General features: G+C 32.9%; 1 protein-coding gene across 4 annotated transcripts in view; it reads left to right on the top strand.

Annotated features, from left to right (window-relative positions):
• LOC145319688 (protein kinase C-binding protein NELL1-like) overlaps nucleotides 1-19,446 on the top strand; it is a 152,258-nt gene extending 132,812 nt beyond the window's left edge. For 3 of the 4 annotated variants that reach the window (XM_080161974.1, XM_080161975.1, XM_080161973.1), the window contains 4 exons: nucleotides 5,753-6,321; nucleotides 7,247-7,480; nucleotides 17,181-17,226; nucleotides 17,697-19,446. In XM_080161974.1, coding sequence (XP_080018100.1) covers nucleotides 5,753-6,321; nucleotides 7,247-7,480; nucleotides 17,181-17,226; nucleotides 17,697-17,956 — 1,109 coding nt within the window. In that variant the 3' untranslated portion in view covers nucleotides 17,957-19,446. Of the gene's footprint in view, nucleotides 1-5,752; nucleotides 6,322-7,246; nucleotides 7,481-8,624; nucleotides 8,771-17,180; nucleotides 17,227-17,696 lie in introns of all 4 variants that reach the window. The other variant, XM_080161976.1, reaches the window with a different exon arrangement.
• The last annotated feature ends 971 nt before the right edge of the window (nucleotides 19,447-20,417 follow it).

The raw sequence follows: 20,417 nt of genomic DNA on the forward strand, positions 1-20,417 counted from the left end.
ATTCCTATCCGCATTTAATAATATCAGCTGCAAAATGGTTTAAAAGCGAAGCTTTTCTATAACTAGGGTAGGTCTGTCCCTAACGGATTGCTCTTATCATTTATTTAGGCATGTTAGAATTGTCCAATCGATTTTAAACTTGGCATTGTGATTCCTGTAGTATTTTAGCATGATTTAAAAGGTATATCAACTCTGTTATCGTTACCAGAATTTCTGTACGTTTCTTCATAATTATACACTTTTTACATTTATATTATGCTTATTCAATTCTGACACTCTACAAGTGATAATATTCGTTTATCTTACCTTTTCAGAGCTTCGCTTTTATGGATGTTGTCATTCTTATTTCATTTTCGCAAAAGAAACAAAATAGAAAAGAAATATGAAAAGATTTTTGATGAGATAGGTAAAGAAAAGGGGTAATTCGTGCTGTTTTAATAATTTTCGGTTCTAATAATGTGGAAGTGAATACACACCCCGAAATTGTAATGGTTTATGTAATACTTTTAGGGTGACATACAATTTAATAACCAGCAAGCCAGCTAATGTATAACCTTATACAACCAGAGAGAGAGGAATATGGGCTGGTAATCACACAAGAAGTCCACAAAGTTTTATAATAACGTTTTCTTATTCGTTTGGTTAACAACTTTTGAGACTTTTAATGAATTTGATTGGTTTGTTTATTAAATTGAGTGTCTATACGTCTCAACCAATAATTGTAATCTAAAGAAGGGTTATTTTGTGGATTAATTTTGTGGATTAATTTTGTGGATGTACATAAATTAGTCGGCAATTGTCTTATCCCTTAAGATCCATGAAAATCAATGGTCTGCATTTGAAATGGAGTAGAAATATTATTATTTCATTATTATTTTTTGAAGATATGCAAATAAGTCTTAAAGTTATGAAGCACCCTAGAGCATATTGTCCACCCTCCTAGCTCAATTTTATGACAATAATTCAATTTGATCCTTTTTATATTATCTTGATGCACAATAAATAAAATGTTAAATAGAAAGCAAGAATTGCTGCGTTCATCTTAAACATGTTGAATTTTAACTTTTTAACGACAATTTTTATGTGATATAATTGTCCAATTGATCTGATTTTTGGAATACTGATTTCTAGGACAGCAAAGTACAATGTTATAAAATAAGCATCTCAATGTTAGTGTGTCCTTAAAGATTATCCTGTATTTGAGCAGTTTTGCAACAAATTTACCAACAATTTTGTTTCGATTTTTACACATTTATAATCTGATTATTTAGTTATGACACTCTACAAGTGTTAGTATACGTTTGTCCTACCGTTTCAGAGCTGCGCTTTTATGTTGTCATCCTTCTAATCTAATTCCCTGCATGATAAAAGCATGAAGGAATTTTCTCGTATTCATTCGAATCCGGTGGATAGGAACCGGTTCTTATCCATACGAAAAAACTATGTCTAGCATCGTATTATATCCAGCTTTCTACGAATATAAAAATGTACAATCATAAGATTAAAACTAGTTTTTTTAGCCCCCCGTGCCTTCGGCACCTTGGGGCTTAAAAACTGGTTTTAATCTTATAATTGTACATTCTATATCCGCGGAAAGCCGTTTATAATACTATGCGAGAAATAACTATTTTCATCTATGGAATTTCATCTTCTTCATTTATAGCTTTTGGGGGTAAAAATTGCATTTATTTGATGTTACTTTTGCTCCGCCACTTATGGACATAGTTTTCTAGTTATACCTTTCATTTTATTCGCCTCGAATTTATAATTATTCTTAATTGGTTTCTTGTGAAAATTATCGGCTTTGTATTTAATCCATCTTGGGGGGAACTATTATACAAGAATTACAATATCCATAGTAATTTAATCAGACATCTTTTACACCAAATTCAGCTGGAAAAATAGCCTAAAACCATATGAAGATGCTTTTAAGGGCAGAATCCATTCGACCATTTGATTACCGAAATATTTTGCTGCAATCGAATAGACAAACACACATACAATTTCATTTAAATAAGGACTAGCAGCTACGGACATAGCATCTAGGGAAGGGAGTTCAGCAATATAGCCTAAATCCATCTCAGGACCTATGTAAAGCATCCATTGGTTGGCAAGAACTAAGATATGATTTTTAAAAGAAGAAAAATTATTTTTCTTGATTCCTAAGAATGGTATTATAGTCAGGGAGGGAGGGGACATTGGGCTGGTTATTACACTAGTCCCCAAAATTTCATAAATACGTTTTCTTATTCGTTGACTTGAGGGACTTTTATGTAATTTTGATTGGTTGGTTCATGATGTAAAGTGTCCAAACGGCTAAACCACTAATTGTAATTAACAGAATGGGTAATTTTGTGTATGATCATTGGGGATGTACATCAATTTAACGGCCATTGTCTTGTCCCTTGAGATCCCTGAAATACAATAATGGCCAGTGAAAGAAATATTGTTTGAGTATAACAATTATTGCAGAGTTCATTTAATGTGTTGAACCATTTAAAAATCAAATATAGCTAAACCAAGGACCTATGGTAAATGTAAATAATTTAAAGAATTATATGAGGGGGCTGAAAATTTACTTGCACTTTATTGTCCAATCAAATGCTTAGATTTGTTTAGATTTGTATAAATATTGATAAGTTTTAGCTTTCTAACCACTGTTCAGAAGTTGAAGCAGCTTATAGTGATTTATTCAAAATTGTCGTCATAAAATACAAATGACCAATAATAAGCCAATATACATTTTACCATTGATCAATTACAATGAGTACTGGCCTATTATTGGTCATTTGTATTGTATGACGTCATTTTTTATTAGGCACCATAAGCTGCTTCAAATTTTGATTGCTGTTTAGTTTGATAACTTTTATTGGAAGGCAAAGTGGAATATATTTTGGCGATTGGAATTGCATCACTCTAGCCTTGCTTGGACGGGAACTTTTTTCTGATTACAGACAGACGTACGGACGTACTCGAATTGTAAAGTAGCTACTGTATTATAGGCAGCTTCCCGCGGATATTAAAATAAAGAAATTAAAAAAATTAAGACCAGTTTTGTTAGCCATCGAGGGGCCGAAGTCCCGGGCTATCAAACCTTAATTTTATTAATTGTATTTAATATTCGTGGATAAATGTCTGTTATACGATGATTTACATGAATATTCAGCAGAGCGGATAATCGGTTCTAATCCAGCGGATATTAATCAGTTTCGAAGCCATACTAAAAAAAAAAATTTACAGACAAAGTTTATCAGACAATGCTAGAATCAGGAAACTAAAACCATTATAACGCAATTCTAATAACAAGGATTCCTATTACGCAATTTGGAGCTTTTTCATAAAAATTATCAAAATTCTATGTAAAAAATAAAAACCTGAGTTCCATCTTTTTCAATTAGAGCTGGAAAGCCTTACAGCTAGTATATGCAAATTTGGTCAACACACTAAAACTTTCATTTTATGTACGCTAATACAGTGATCTAAAGGGATAAGCCAATGGCCGATAAATCAATGCACATCACCAATGATGAAACACAAAATTTTCCTTCTGTTGTTTTACAATTAGTGGTTGAAACAATTGGACACTCAACTTGATAAATCAACCAATTGAATAAAAGTGCCTAACGTTGTGCAGCTAACGAATAAGAAAACCTCAATATAAAGCTTTTGTGACTAGTGTAATAAACAGCCCATTGTACACTTAGCTTACAAAAACTACTTTTTCCATTAGCAGCTATGCAATAAAAGATATTACAAATAAAGCAAATTATCAATGAAACATTTTATATTCAAATTTATGCATTAGAATTTCAACAATAACAAAAATTATTTTTTCACTAGCCCTTTATGACGTATCTATTGGACAGTTTAGCGTTACATAGCTATAGAGCAGTTTTGCTACTGAAATAGTTACATTGGAAATTTCAAATTATATGGGGGGGGGGGGGGCACGTAGCAAGAAAGAAGAGGACAATGGGCTGTATATTGGTCCCCAAAGTTTTCTTATTCGTTAGCTTAACAATTTGGGGACTTTATTAATAAATAAATTAATATTAATAAATTTTGATTGCTTGATTCAAAAATTGAGTGTTAAAACGTTTCAACCAATAATTGTGACCTAAAGAAAAGGGAATTTTGTGTGTAATCATTGGGGATGTACACCAATTTATCACCCATTTTCCTATCCCTTTAGATCCATGGGTACGTAGTGATAACTTCTCGATTTTATGAAGTATATGTGTTCATATCTGAATTAATAGGTATTTCTTCTCGTTTTAAAGCTACCGTATAATTTTATATTTTTAAAATGTCAGAGCTTATTATATTTTGAAGGTGTAAAATTATGATATTTGAAAGCCTCTAATTTATTCTTATATTTTTCTGATTTTTAAAATGATAAGAAATAATTGATTAAAGGCTTTAACATTTTACTCTCAAACATTTTTTGGAGGACTTTTGGATTAGAATGGTATACCCATATAAACCTTTTCTGAAATTTTATCTTTATCCACAGTTAACCCATTAGTGCCGAGCGCCACTTTTATGGACCGATCGAGCTGAAAATCTCAGGGAAGCTTTATAATGGTAAAAACGGAATTCCAATTTTTTTGTTTTGCTCTAGTGGCGTGCACAGGAAAGTTGCAATAAAACCCGGTTCGGCGCGAGTAAAAAAACCTTGCGGCATTAATAACCGTTTTTGGCGTTTTTTGGTGCTTTCCCCCGGCATTAAAGCCCGTTTGCGACCTAAATACCCGGTTATTTGGCCCAAAAAATTAAAAATGTAATTTTTGAACGCCCAAAGTGAGATGAACACTTTTTAAAACTACGATACGATCCGTAATTGAAAACTACATAACCTCATGTAATTGATAGAGCTACAACTAACATACAAAACAATTTATATCACATTTAAGATTTTGGCTATAGGTACCACCCCTTTTTGGTTAATAAACCCGGTTTTTGTTGTTGTTGTAAAAAAGATCTATTAGTAAAACCGGGTAATGAAAATTTCAGACTTTCCCCCCATATGCCGAGCCGGGTCTATATAGAACGTAAAAAAACGATAAAAAAATCATATAAAAAATAATAATTTGAATAAAACGAATTCACAAATGAATGTAAATGCCAATAAACTTTAAATTTCACGAAAAAAATCACTAACTTTACTTCATAAACAAAAAAGTTAGGAGGGGTATTTTAAAATCACCTTGTTTTTCTTGGTTTTCAAATTTTGTTGAGCTATACCGGCAAACGGAAGTAAGCAAATCTGCCTGCTCCAGGGGGAAATGAAAACCAGGGTAGTAGAGGGGGGATTCATACTGAGAATGATGCAATCCTAAAACTGAGAACCGGTTTTTTTCGGCATTTTCTGGAACCGGGCGTTAAAAGCCGATTCGTCACTAATGGGTTAATTAGTAAAATTCTGTCATTTGTAGCTTGTAATTATTTACCAAGGAGTTTAAAATAATTAGGTTTTTACGGTTTCTAGAAATTTCTATAAACCAATACTAAAAAAGAAAAGAAAATGAAGTAGCGGGATTCGTCGTATTTTCACAGTAGCTTTTGATAGGTTATCTTAAGTTATGTTAGGTTAGATAAATGTTAATGATTGCCCCGCAGTGTAAGGATATTGGGCCCGCAGAGTTAGAGCCCTCCGTAAGGGCTAGAAAAAGGAGAAAAGCTTCTGTGAAAGTACGAAGAAACCGCTTCCTTCTTTCCTTCAATAATCCACAAACTAAGATTTAAAATTTAGGTGTGTGTAAGTATGAGTGTGGAAACGGCGGCAGCTGCGTGGGTCCAGACCAGTGCGCGTGTCCTCCCGGCTTTACCGGCGACTACTGCGAGCTAGACGTGGACGAATGTGCCACCTCCACCTCCCCGTGCTCCGCAGAGTCCGTGTGCATCAACATGGTCGGGTGGTACATGTGTAGCTGCCCCCAGGGCTATGCCAGCCATCATAACTCTCAGGATGCCACACACAAGTGCGTTGATGTTGATGAGTGCACACTAGGAACAGCCAACTGCCCGACTGGATCAGTTTGTATCAACACAGCTGGCGGCTATGACTGCCAGTGCATACCTGGCATGGAGTGTACTGAAACGGATGATGATGACCACCTAATGTATGAATCTCGCTGCAAAGAGCTCCTGTCAGCTGGTAAATTACTGCTGGAGGACGCTACCTGGATGGAAGGATGCGAAGAGTGTCGGTGTCTGCAGGATGGTAGTGTAGAATGCAAAGAGTTGTCCTGTGACTGCACGCTGTCTCCAAGTCCTGCCTGCTGTCCAAGCTGTTACGGCAACTCTACCTGTAAACATCAGGTAAAAAAAGGTGTATTCAAAACAACCTAGCGTTGTAGAGCAGGAATTATTGGTCATTCGACACTTGTCACGCTTGTATTTACCGAGGTAATATGCATTGTTATTATCAATTATTTATAGAGTTTAATTTATTAGACAAAGAGAAAAACAAATATTCCCAAACAGGGGCGTCCAAGCTTTTTATTTTGGGTGGGGTAAAAAATTTTTAAGGGGGGGTAATTCGGTTTTGGGGGGGGTAAAATGGCGCGCGAAGCGCGCCGCAAATTTTTTTTACCCCCCCCAAAATTTTTACCCAGGGGGTAAAATTTGCTTGGGGGGGGGGGTAATTACCCCCCTGAAATCTGTTGGCAGGGGTAAAATTTGTTTACCCACCCCCAAAATTTACCCCCGGGGTAAAATTTTTGGGGGGGGTAATTTAAATTTTATTAAAAATTTAGTATTAAAAATGCGCGCGAAGCGCGCAAAAATTTCTTTTGTTACAGATTTTTTATTTTGGGGGGGGTATTTACCCCCCCAAATAAAATCATTAAATAAAGACAGACCGATGTAGGGATTATTATGAGTAGATACTTAATTGTAATCAGCCGTCTATCTCAAAAAGCAGCCGAGTAATTCTTCTTAATGACAGACGGATGGTAAGACAAAGTAAGTTATAGCAGGGACCTAAAGGGATAAGACAATTGCTGATTAATTGATGTTCATCCCCAATGATGATAAACAAAATTACCCCTTCTGTAGATTAAAATTGGTGGATGAAACGATTGAACACTCAACTTTTTGAATCAATCAATTAAATTTCACTAAGTCCCCAAAGTTGTTAAGCCAACGAATAAGAAAACATGGGGACTAGAGTGATGTACAGCCCAATGTCCCATCCCTCTCTGAAGTTTTAGAGTACTTTGTATTCTAAAAAGCGTGTTTTTAGGGTTCTGACAAAGTATTTTTATCTGGTGAGAAATGGATCTACAACTGTATGGAATGTGAATGCCTTAACGGAGAAATTGACTGTTGGCGGTCCAGGTGTCCTGCGACTGGCGGCGGCCTCTGCAGCTCTGCTGGCCGCTATCCTACCAGCTGCTGCGGAACTGCGGGACTGCCAGAGAGCTATAGCTGCTATAATATATCTAATACTCAATCCTGTGATTCCTGTGCTCCTCAGGTAAGATAAATACATTTCTAGTATGACTTCTAAACCGATTAATAAACCGTGGATTAGAACCGGTTCTAGGCGATACTGAAAAATTATGAATAGCATCGTATTATATCCAGTTTTCTACGAATAATAAAATGTACAAACAATTTATATTCTTAATAGGCAAATTATATCTGCATTAGTTTTATTTCGTTTGGGCATAATAGAATTGTAAATATTTCTATAATACCTTAAAACTTTTAAACATTACTATAAAATCTCAAAATGTGCCAATCATAAAACGGTTTGCTGATTTTGAGATTTTTCTTTTGTATTATTTTGTAAAAAAGTACAATCTTGGAAGCGAAGCTGCTTTATAGTTTAGGTGAGTTTGTCTGTATATTTAATACAATATAAACAATACATTTTCATTGTGAAAATTTTTTTTTGTTTTTTTTTCATTTGCTGTGCCGCTTATGACATATTTGTAAAAAATTTTAGCTTACCCGGAAATCTTGGATTCATGGAAAGGAAACAAAGTGGCGGGTTTCATAGGTTTTTCCCAGTAGCTTTTTTCCTATTTCTAGCCCCTAGCCTAAAATAAAAAAATTCAAAAGCTTCAAGTTCCAAATCTTGTAGTAACTAACAAATGTAAAAAAATCTTCAAAATATTATTGTAAAAAAAGACATGCATAGAATTTAGTCATTATTATATGCTTTAAAACAGGGACAAGGGATAATGCATTTAAGATAAACTATTATACGTCTTATATCAGCAAACAAAATTGTCTACCTGGCGAATAGTTGACTTTTAGCTACCGGTTCATTATCCGTTGCCACTAAATTCTCTATGTGTCTTTAATAATAATATGTCAGCATTTAAATCCGGGAGGAAGGGACAATGGACTGTTTATTACACAACGTTTTCTTATTTGTTGGCTTATGGCTTAACAACTTTGGGGATTTATTTTGAATTTTGATTTGTTGGTTCATTTTATAAAGTGTCCAAACGTTCCAACTACTAATTGTAATTTACAGAAAGGGTTATTTAGTGTCTCATTATTTGGGATGTAAATCAATTTATCAGCCATTGTCTTATCCCTTAAGATCCCTGCATGTAAATACCTTGTTAATAATAATAATAATGGGATATTTTCTACCTTGTATATAGGAGGCGGAGCCTATCCTTGGTGCTAGACGCATGCGCACACCCACTTTAGCCCACTTCCGGTCAGCTGTTGCAGCTGTTGTGGCTGACAGCACTTCCGGTTCTTCTTCACGTGGCGTCGGCGGTGGCGGACATATTAACTTTACCGGGTAATTAATGCATATATATCGAAGCTTTTTATAGTGCCTTTAATAAATGACGTCATAATGGTCTACCACTGGTCAATTAGAATGTATACCGGCCTGTCATTGGTCAATTAATATTTATACTGTCCTGCCATTGGTAATTTAGTCAATGTATTGGCCTATTATTGGTCATTTGTTTGGTATAACGTCATTTTTTGGGAACTACAAAGGGCTTCATTTATATCCGGGACAGGGGAAATGTTAACTGAAGACACAAATCAGAGCTTAGCAGCCACTGTAAGCCGTTAAATTTTTTTAAAAAATGACTGCAGCTGCCAGCTGTCCACCTTAAATTACTTGATTTTCATTTGCTATTTCCCTGACCCTTAATATGTAAATTAACTTAGTGTATAGTAAGTTATTAAAAATGTAGAAAGAATGTTCTTCTAGATCTTATGCTTAATATTATTTTAATATGTACTATAATTACAGTATATTGTGTAAAATATATAAATCTAAATGTACATTTTTGTTCAGTAAAATTCTATTTAGGAAAACCTATTGATAAGATATATGCAACTGAAAAAGTTAAAATATAGGGTATACCATTTAAGAGCAGCTAGGTATATTATAGATATGCAAAATTGTAAAAATACATTTTGATCTTTGTTAACCAACCTAAAGATTCATTGTCAAGCCTTTGGATAGTTTTAGGCTATTTTATGTTTTCTCTCCTCAAACTTTGTCACAAGCGAAGCTCTTTTTATGTATTTTAATCATAATAATGTAAATATTAATTATTTCATCCATGAATTAATTTGATGCAATATATTTCAACCTAAAGATTTATTGTCAAGTCTTTTGATAGTTTTAGGCTCTTTTCTGTTCTATTCTCCCCTAAATTCGTTATATACATTTTCAATCAGGATAATGTATCATTATTTCATCCATGAGCTAATTTAATGCAAGATATTTCATGTCAAATTCTTTATTCTTCAAAGGGAGTCAGACATCATACTCTGTCAAACTTAGAAACTATTAGTTGACATCAAAAGTTTACGTTTTTTTGTCGACTATGGTAACTTGACAAAGGGTCTCAAAATCAGCCATGTGACATCATAAAAATGAGGGATTATCCATCTCTTTTTTAGGGGTTTTCTTTCCCACTTCTCCTCTCATCTCCCTCATTTTTATGACGTTACAAGTTTCTCGACTATGTGGCATTTAATAAAAGTGGTCATAGCTACTTGATTCTTTATCTACAATTAGTGGATGCGCCACTAGCATCTACGGACCTTAGATATAAAAGTAAAATAGCTTAAAACCATCCTTTGTCCTATGTGGAGGTTTCTTAAAAGGAGAACCTATTAGTTCTGTAATTTGTAGGGGGAGAATTTGCACTCAAAAATAAGAACAGTGTCGTCTTAAAAATGAGGGAGATGGGATTATGTGGAACAGAAAACCCTTTAAAAAGAGATGGATAATCCCTCATTTTTATGACGTCATGTAGCTGATTTTTAAATGACTTTGTCCCCGTTCCTGTAATTATTGAAATCTTAAGTTTCAGACAAAAAACAATAATTTATATAATTGGACGGAACTCTATGAAAAACATTAGGAATACAGTCATATGTTGATACACTGACAGCCCAATAATTTAACAGGGTAGCAAGGCTTACAAGGCTTAATCCTGCGAAGAAATAGGATTAATTTAATATTTGGAACTTCTGAGAGAAATTCTCTTCATTCAACGACCTTTAACATTATTCATGCTTATACTGTTGTACAGGGTTACAGGAGTATCCTTACAATAAAGTAACAGGATGTGTGTTTGTCTGTGTGTCTGTACCGAAGGATCTCACTAACCGCTGAACCGATCGGGTTCTCCTTTACAGGGTAGCTTCTCATAGGTCTCGGGAAAGTTTATAACTATTCTTGGGGAGGGTAACACAACCCTCCTAAAATAAATCGCCCCTAGAAAAAAAATAACCCGCCCTAAAAAAAAAAAAATATCTAAAAAAAAAACTAAATTAAAAAATGGGGTCGGGTGGCGGGACCCCCCCCCCCCCACTCTAATAAAAAAAAAATTTACTTTTTAAAAAGAATCTAAATTAAAAAATATGTTTTGAGATTCAACTTCCCCCTCCTCAAATGCCCCTAGAGGCCTCTAGGGGCGTAGCCGCTAGTGTATATATAAACTATTTAATACATAAAAGTAAGTGAATGTATGACTGCCTTTAGATTCCGGTAGCTGCTTTACTTCTACAAGTCTTTTTTATCCTTCCAAGAGAAATCATCTTAGAAAAAAATTAGATGAGCTGAAAATGGATTGCCTATTTCTTCTTTAATTTCCAAAGTTGTACAGCAGATAACCCAATTATTGCACACGCTATTTTCAGCTACTCCGGTAAAGGGAAAAGCGATATAATGTATAAACGATTTATACATTATACATTCAAAAAAAAAATTTTTTAATTTAGATATTTTGGAAGTTTGAAGCTTTTTTAGCTAGTAGTAAATATTAAGATAGGACGCGGATGCTAGGTACACTTTCAGAAACTAGAATTCAGTACATCAAAAATTATATTCTCCAAAAATAAAATAGAATTTTAAGACTTAACCCCTTCACCTTTCTCGCATCTTCTTTTTTAAGTTTCTCATCAATGTACAAATTAAAGGGAAGGTTAATTTCTCACCCAATGGCCTATCCCTGTTAATTCCTGTAGATACTGCATTTAATTTATTTAATTCTTGCAAATTTGTTTGTGTTAATCTAACACAGGAGCTTAAGACAATTTCTTTTCATTGAAAATTGGACCACATAGAAATATGTAATAGTTATTTATCGCATGGTATCATAAACAGTTTTCCGCGGAAATAAAAATGTACAATTATATAAAGATTATGACCAGTTTTTTAGCCCCGAGATACCGAAGGCACGGAAAAAGAAACTGGTTTTAATCTTTTGATTGTACATTTTTATATTTGTAGAAAACTGGATATAATTTTTCCGTATAGCTGAGAAACGGTTCTAATCCACAGGATATTAACCGGTTTCAAAGCGATATTGATTTACATCAGGTTTGGTTAAGGAAGTGTAAGAAGAGCCCCAAACGGATAGGCCCTTATCATTAATACTACAGAGGGGAAGGGGGGGTACTCAGATCCAATATTCAAATATAGGAATTATGCTGAATTAAAGCTATGCAAAGATGAATATAGTTTATTAAATTAATATGCATAGACATAATATTTTAAATATACTTTTTTATACTTCTTGACAAAATAATCTTTAAATAGATGTATTATTATTTTAAAACATAAAAATTCAAATTTGCTCTGAAAGAAAACAGCTGAAAGCCATTTTTTTGTAATAATACTTTTAAAGATTTGCTTGTACTGTCTTTCTACACTACCTTTACATTAAGTCTATATACTATTTTCAGAGTTAATTGATTATTTAGGTTTTTATTGTTAACAAAATATTATAAGAAACTAAATCTTCTTAAATTATTTACTTGGGAACCTTAAAATATAAATAATATAGTTTTATTAATTTTTAAAATTATTTAATGTCATTTAGACATTAACAAAAACCTTTGATATACCATAAAATTTAAATTTTAAGAATAAGGAATAGCTTTTTTCTTAACTTTTATTCTGTGCCCCTATCATCTAGGGGTTTCGAGTAAGAAATAGCTTTAAACCATCCCAAGACTTAATCCAAAAATAAAGTAGCCTTAAACCATCCTGGGACCTATGTAAAGCTTTTCTAATATGGAGAATTCAATCGGTTAAGTATGTATTGAAATCTTAAGATTCAGAAAAAAAACCTTACTACTTTATGTAAAAGGATAATAAGTTATTTGAAAATATCTTTTATTTCCAAAATTGGAATTGTTCAGTGAAGGTTTCAGGCTATTTTTGTAATTCTCGGACACAGCTCCTAGTAGTAAAAATAGAACAGAATAAACTTTTTTTATCTAAGTAAAATATTCCATAAGTATCATATCTTTATAATTCTTGTTTCCTTAGGGAAATGTGGAAAGAACAGTCCTGCTAATGCCTTCCTAAATATAGCATAAACATTTAAAGACCTAAGGTTTGGGTCATGTTATAGTTAGAAACCTGAACATAAGATATAAGGCTAATGTTAGTGCATTTCGGTTTTATTCATAATTTAAAATACTTAATTCAGAGAGAGAGGGGACAATGGGCTGTTTATTACACTAGTTCCCAAAGTTTTTTTTAATAATGTTTTCTTATTCGTTAACTTAATAACTTTGAGGACTTAAGTGACTTTTGATTGGTTCATTAATTAAGTTGAGTGTTGAAACGTTTCAACCACTATTTTCATGAACAGAAGGGCTAATTTTGTGTATCTTTAATAAAGTGGATGTAAACCAATTTATCGGCCATCGTCTTATCGCTTTAGATCCCATACTTAATTTCAAAGTTAAAATATAAGAGAATTACTAATTATTTTACGTTCAGGTATCTTTACTCCAACATGACCCAATCCCTGGGTCCTTTTGAAACATTTTTACTAGACACAAGCAATGCAATGCAAATTCTTTTCCAGACTTTTTCATTCTAAATATAACATGTTTTTTTTAAATATAAACATTTCAGCTGAGAATTTGACATGATTTTAATTAATACACATGGGCATTTAATCCTAACAAAACAAAGACAAAATATGAATATCTTTCAAAGGACTTAAGTTTAGCACAATGATTAATAAGTTTGATTTTACTAGTGGCTAAGTTTCTAGAGGCCTAGAGGGGATAAATCAACTCCCTTCTTCCAATTTTTCTTTTAAAACAGAAAAAAAAATATTTTTTTCTAGGGAGGGTTTCTCCTGTGAGGGTGTGTGGGGGATAAAGCCAATATTGTCATGTTGTGACGTCATAAATTTCGGGATAAGAGAAGGGTAGGGAGGAAGAAAATCATTTCAAAGGAGTTGGGATAAATGGGGTTCTTTCTCCTTTCCATTTCCCGATATTTATGACGTCACAACAGGATAATATGGGCTTTGTCGGGTGCGGGTACTTTCCCAGCAAAAAAATATTTATAAAACTTTGCTAAACCTTTATGAAGCTTCTCTGTAAAGGAGAACCATATAGGTCCAGCAATTAGTGAGATTATAAGCTACAGATAGGCATCATGTTCTAAAAAAGTAAGCTTTATTCTAACAAAATGGATAAAATCATTAATTTTGCCAATTTCTTTAGATTAATAAGTCTGATCTAACTTTTATTTTGATGACAAACGGCAATTGCCTCATCTTTTCCATAAAATAGAAAGTAACAAGGATGACAACATCCATAAGTAGCGAAGAACAAAAAATAAAATCATGGATGGTAATACGTACAAGTATATTTAAAGTGTATTTATTAATTGATTTATTGGAGATAATAAACACAAAACCCTGTTTTATTTTGTATAATGATGACAATCAAAGTAAATAACATAAAAGATGCTCATAACAATGGGAAAAATTATTTTGATACTGACCTCCCAAAAAAGTTTTAAAATTGGACCAAAAACACCAAAGATATGAGGAAATATGTAAAACATAAAAAAAATAGCAAAAACCTGCTAAAAAGCAGTCTGACCGCCATGCTTGTTTTCTTAAAACGACAGGAAATTTAATTTTTAAATCCTTAACTTAAAAAAATTTGGAAAATTGGACTATATACATCAAAGATATGGAAAAATTTAAAAATAGCCAAAACCCTGCAAAAAGGAAGCCTGACCGTCATGATTGTTTTCTTTAAACAACAGGAAATTTAATTTTAATATGTGTAACTGAAAAATTTTTGGAAATCGTACCATAAACACCAAAGATATGGAGAAAAATGTGAAAAATAAAAAAAATAGCCTAAAACCTGCTGAAAGACAGTCTGACCGTCATAGTTGTTTTCTTAAAAGGACAGGAAATTTAATTTTGATATCTATAACTAAAAAAATTTTGGAAATCAGACCATAAACACCAAAGATATGGAGAAAAATGTGAAAAATACAAAAAATAGCCTAAAACCTGCTTAAAGGCAGTCTGACCGTCATAGTTGTTTTCTTAAAAGGACTGAAAACTTAATTTAGATATCTATAACTGAAAAAATTTTGAAAATCGCACCATAAACACAGAAGATATTGAGAAAAATGTGAAAAATACAAAAATAGCCTAAAACCTGCTAAAAAGCGGTCCTACTGCCATCGATGTTTTATACTTAATTGTGCTCCTTATTGATGGGAACGTTGTCAAAAAATTTCAGCATTCTATCTTTTATAAGAGCTAAGTAAATCCCATTTCCCCCATAGCGTTACGGACTGACGGACGGACTGACGGACGGACTGACGGACTGACGGACGGACGGACAAAGTGAATTATAGAGTAGCTTCGCTACTAAAAAATAAAAATATTTGGCAGTAATAAGATTATCGAAAAAATGAGAACATCATTGGAAAGAAAAGCATTGAAATTGACAGTTTTATTTCTTTAAATTGCATTAACCTTTTGTCAAAAATTGACTTTGTAATTGCAGTTTCATTTTAGATTTTATTTTATATTAGGAAATATGTTATTTATTTGTATATATTCCTTGTTAACTTTAACTTTTATGAATCAATCAGTGCAACCTAAGAATTGGTTTTGGGCAATTTTGAAAAATATTTAAAAACACTTAGGAGAAAAAAAATGAAATAAGCATTAACCTAAAAGGCATTCTACAACAAGAAGCATTCTAAAGTTCTAAATTAATGCATCTTGGAGTAAGATAAGAAAATATATATTCTTAACAAATCATTAAAACTTTGTAAGAGTATCATTTTTGTGCTAAAAGTTTGTGAGGTAAATTGTAACCTTACGAAGAATGGGGGAAAGGGCCGGTAAGGGGTACGGGGTGAGAGGATGCATATAGTTAAATGCCAGGAATTGAGAAAGGGGATATTGGGCTGTTTATTATGCTAGTCCCCAAAGTCTTATAATAACGATTTTTTATTCGATGGATTAACAACCCTGGGGACTTTATTGAATTTGATTAGTTGGTTTATAAAGTTGAGTGTCCAAACGTTTTAACCACTAATTTTGTGTATTATCATTGGGGATGTACATCAATTTATCGGCCATTGCCTTATCCTTGTAGATCCATGGTTAAATGCAGTTTTATGGAACACAACCATTTTCCTTTCACATTTTTTACACAATTTTCTTGTCCAGTCCTCATTCTCTATCACTCTCCTTGGTCCACTTGTGTCCGAAGCATTGCAAACCGGCAAATTGATTTGAGTTTGAATTTGTGTGGCAGCTGGTGCAGGCAGGCAGTTCCAGGTTGGCACAGGACCTTCCAGAAGGTCAGTCAAGTACATAACTTCTTGGACATGGATAAATATCCTCCATAACTAAATAAGAACAGAATATCAAAATTAACAACAATAAAGTGCATTCGAGAAATTAATTAAAATATAGGGAGTGTTAGCAAATAGCCCCAAAGATATTTACAAAGCTTTCTTGAAAAGCACTACTTAAAGGTTTAGCAGTTTTTCTTTAAAATGCTGAAAATAAATATGGCCTTATTACTTTGTCAAGACTATTAAATTTTTAATAAAAGTACATGTCAATTCTTATATAAAAGTAAATTTTTAATAAAAGTACATGTCAATTCTCATATAAAAGTAACAGCATGTGTGTCTGCACTAAAGAATCGAGCTAACCGCTGTACCAATATGGTTTACCATTACAAAGTAGCTTCTCTTAGGTCCTGAATAGTTTTATAACTAATTTTGGGAGGGTACCACCACCATCCGAAGAAAAATCACCACTATAAAAAAAAAAGAATCCCACCCTCAAAAAATGTTAAATTAAATGTTAAAATAGAAAATAGGGTGTGTCGAATTTTCTCTCAGCTCTAGGGGGTGAAACCGCTAGTTCCTTATTTCTACCATGAATTCCACTAAATGTATGTACAACGAACAAACCTTTCTAACCCTGTTCTCTCTCTCTCTCTCTTTACTCTTTCATACACGTTTTATACACAACCAACTTATAATGTACATCCAGAAGAATAGAAAGTGACCAGGCTTGGTTCTGGGCAAGGCATGGCAAGAAAACAATGAATAAAGTGCAAAGAGATTAATTAAAATTATTGCAATTATACATACAAAGAGTTCGTTAGTTGCAGGTTTTAATTAAAGAAGAAAGTACATCAATATATTTTCATACTCAAACATATATGTTAATAAAAACTTACTTATTTGTACATACATATATGAATATTAGATATTATATATTTAGATATTCAATTATATTCATAATAACTTATTAACATCCTATGAATTAACAACAGAACTGTAAATATATAAATACCTGTAAAATTGTTTTAATTTTAATGAAATTTGTTATCTTTTTAAAAATGATGTAATAATTTTTTAGATTGGTGTGCCTTCTGGTAATATTGAAGATATCAACAACATGAAAGGTATTAAACTATTATTTAAAACCCGCGACCGTGGCTTAAAACATAGCGCATTAGCTCGTCGACTGGAAGGTTATTGGTTAGCATCCCGGACAAACACCGCGGCATAACTAAAGACTTTGAAAATAATTTCTTCAAATGTGTGACATATATAGTTAGAGTAGGGGAAATGCCTTGGCCCATAAACAGGCGCATCTCCTTACATGTACTTCTCAGACAAAGTTTGTATAATCAAAGGGTTGGTTATCTGTTGGATGTTACTTAACCTAATATCCTTGGGTGTAGGAGTATTGTATCCCATTACACGCTGATGATGCTCTGGATTCTCTAGATGATCACTTTAAAATCGAAGGATAATCCTGTCTTTTGTTTGCCTTCTTTGTATTGGATATTCAATGTCAGCAAAAACAATGCGAGAGTTTAAATAATTTTATATTTTTATTTTCTAGATTTTATCTCTTTTTCTATTTTAGATGAGAAAGATGAAAGATCATCAGAGACAGTAACAGAGAAGGTTCCATCCCTCAACTTGAAGCGAAAGACGACATTCAAACAAAATGGCGCTACTCACTTTGTTGAGCGGATAGACATGCCTGGCAACGGTTATGACGCTATATCTCCTGGTCCTACAGACGCCAGATCAGCTACTACGGGTATCCAACACAAACACAACAGAAAGCGCCAACAACCTTTAAGCAAATTTATTGGTCCCATTCTGCATGCCATGCCATAATTTATACATAAACAAATTTAACCAAACTAAGGAAAATCAATCAAAATTTTGGTCTTTAAAATTTGAAAACAATCCAAAATCAATGAATTTTGAAAAAATGTGAGCTTTTATGATCAAACTGTGCAAAAATAAACATATTTAACTACACTTTCTCCTTTGAGGAAAATTTACTGAAAAAAAATGGTATTAAAAATATATATACATAAATTATTATTTGGAAAAAGTTAAATAAATACAAAACATACCTAAACTATGCATTTGAATGAAATTGAAATAATATATCTGCTGCATAAAAAAATGCAACCGGAACCATGTGCGGCCTCCTCTAATTTGTTGCAGATTTGATAGTTTATAATGCTCTCCCCTCTCTGCAGATATATACCTTGTATATTTATTATTATGGAAACTATTTGTATGCAGCCTCATGTCAGGTTTAAAGGAAACCTGCAAGAAATACACAGCTCTAACTGCTGAAACACTGCCACAAGTAGACCAAATACCCAAAATTTGAAGCCTCCAGCTTGTATAACAAAAATGTTACAGGCATTTTAAAATGACATTTTAACTATATGAAAATTTTCACATTTTCACATGTTATGATCGAAATCTTTTTGTCATTGAGGCTGGAGGTGTGGGTTAAATTCTACTTGTGGCAGTCTTTCAGCAGTTAGAGCGGTGTATTTCTTGCAGGCTTCCGTTAACCTCCTTGTCTTTATGCGTCCTTAAAATTAAACAAAATAATATTTTAATTTATATTTTAAAATACCTTTTAGAAAAACTTCTTCCAAATATATGCAGGGACAAAACAATGGAAGATAAAATAATTAGAAAGAAACTGCGCTATTAGGCTGTATTAGGGATTTTTCATTATGGTTTCGAAACCGATTAATATCCGCTGGATTAAAACCGGTTCTCAGCCCAACTGAAAATCCATGTATAACATTGTATTAAAGACAGTTTTCCACGATGATTAAAATCTTAAAAATAAAACCAGTTTTGTTAGACCTGGGGCTAATACGAGCTTTTGATTTGTTAATCCGCCATTGTCCTATCTCTTCTTGAGTTTTTATTATGCAATAAATATGATTTAAATGACTTTAATACAGAGATTATTTAAGTTAAGAAAGAATTTCGTAAATTTAATCTTCTTAAGAAAAAATAGGAACATTATCCTGTACACACGCTGAGACGAGTCAGGAATCTAAAGGGTTAAGATAATGGCCGATAAATTGATGTACGTCCCCAATGGTGATACCAAAATTACCAATTCTGTAGATTACAATTAAAGGTTGAAACGTTCTGGCACTCAACAGAATGAATTCAATGAAGGTCCCCAAGGTTGTTAAGCCAGTGAATAAGAAAACGTTATTATAAGACTTTGGGGACTTGTGTAATAAACAGCCGGATGTCCCCTCCCGCCGACATTAGATTGCATATTGTACTAGTACCCTAAGTATACATATAATGATGTTATTTTGTTCGTTTGGTTATTGATTCGTTTATTGATTTTTGTTTAATTGCTTTTAATTAAAATTAAAAGTATTCAAATTTTTCGAATAATAATTTTATTTTACCAAAGGATAGTTTTGTTTATCATAATTGGGGATGTATAAAAATTTATTCATATTTATGGGAAAATCAATCTTAAATTTTGATGAAATAGTCACATAAGTAGACAGTAATGAAATCATATTCCACACCACAGTGTATTGTCTATAATGTCAAAGTTATGCAAAAATATTATTGTGTACTGTAATCAGATGTTGGAAAAAAATAAGGGTTTTTTAATAAAACTTGATTGGGTTTTACTAAACTTTCTAAAATCGTTTTAATTCTTAATAAAGAAACCAACCAAAATTCATTGAAAGTCCCCAAAGTTGTTAAGCCAACGAATAAAAAACGTTAATTTATGACTTAAGGGATTAGTAATAAACAGCCCATGGTTCCCCCCCCCCTTTCTCTCTCTCTCTCTCTCTCTCTCTCTCTCTCTCTCTCTCTCTCTCTCTCTCTCTCTCTCTCTCTCTCTCTCTCTCTTTCTCGCTCTCGCTCTCTCGCTCTCTCTCTCTCTCTCTCTCTCTCTCTCTCTCTCTGCTTAAGATTCATGGTTAAACTACGAATTTTCTACAAAATTTATCTTTTTTTTAAATCGAAATATTTCTAGAGATGCCGAATTGCCCTAATTTACCCACTTTTAATTTATTTGAAATATGTCATTTGATCCATCTTTAAGTATTATATAATTTTGTATACAAATTATATCATTTTTTTAAAAAAGTTTTGTAAATTATAATTTTTCTTTGTTTAAAAAAAATAATTTATCTCCCCCCCCTCTTCCGTTGGGGCGAAGATTAATTAGGCGCTATGGTTCTCTCCCTCCCTGTTTTTAATGCAATAAAATGATAAGCTTGAATCGGCTAATGCATTCGAATTATCTGAATTTCCATTTAATTAATCGGCAACA

Source organism: Acartia tonsa, chromosome 5, assembly GCF_053477335.1.
Source record: "Acartia tonsa isolate MP-2025a chromosome 5, ASM5347733v1, whole genome shotgun sequence".
NCBI classification, from domain to species: domain Eukaryota; kingdom Metazoa; phylum Arthropoda; class Copepoda; order Calanoida; family Acartiidae; genus Acartia; species Acartia tonsa.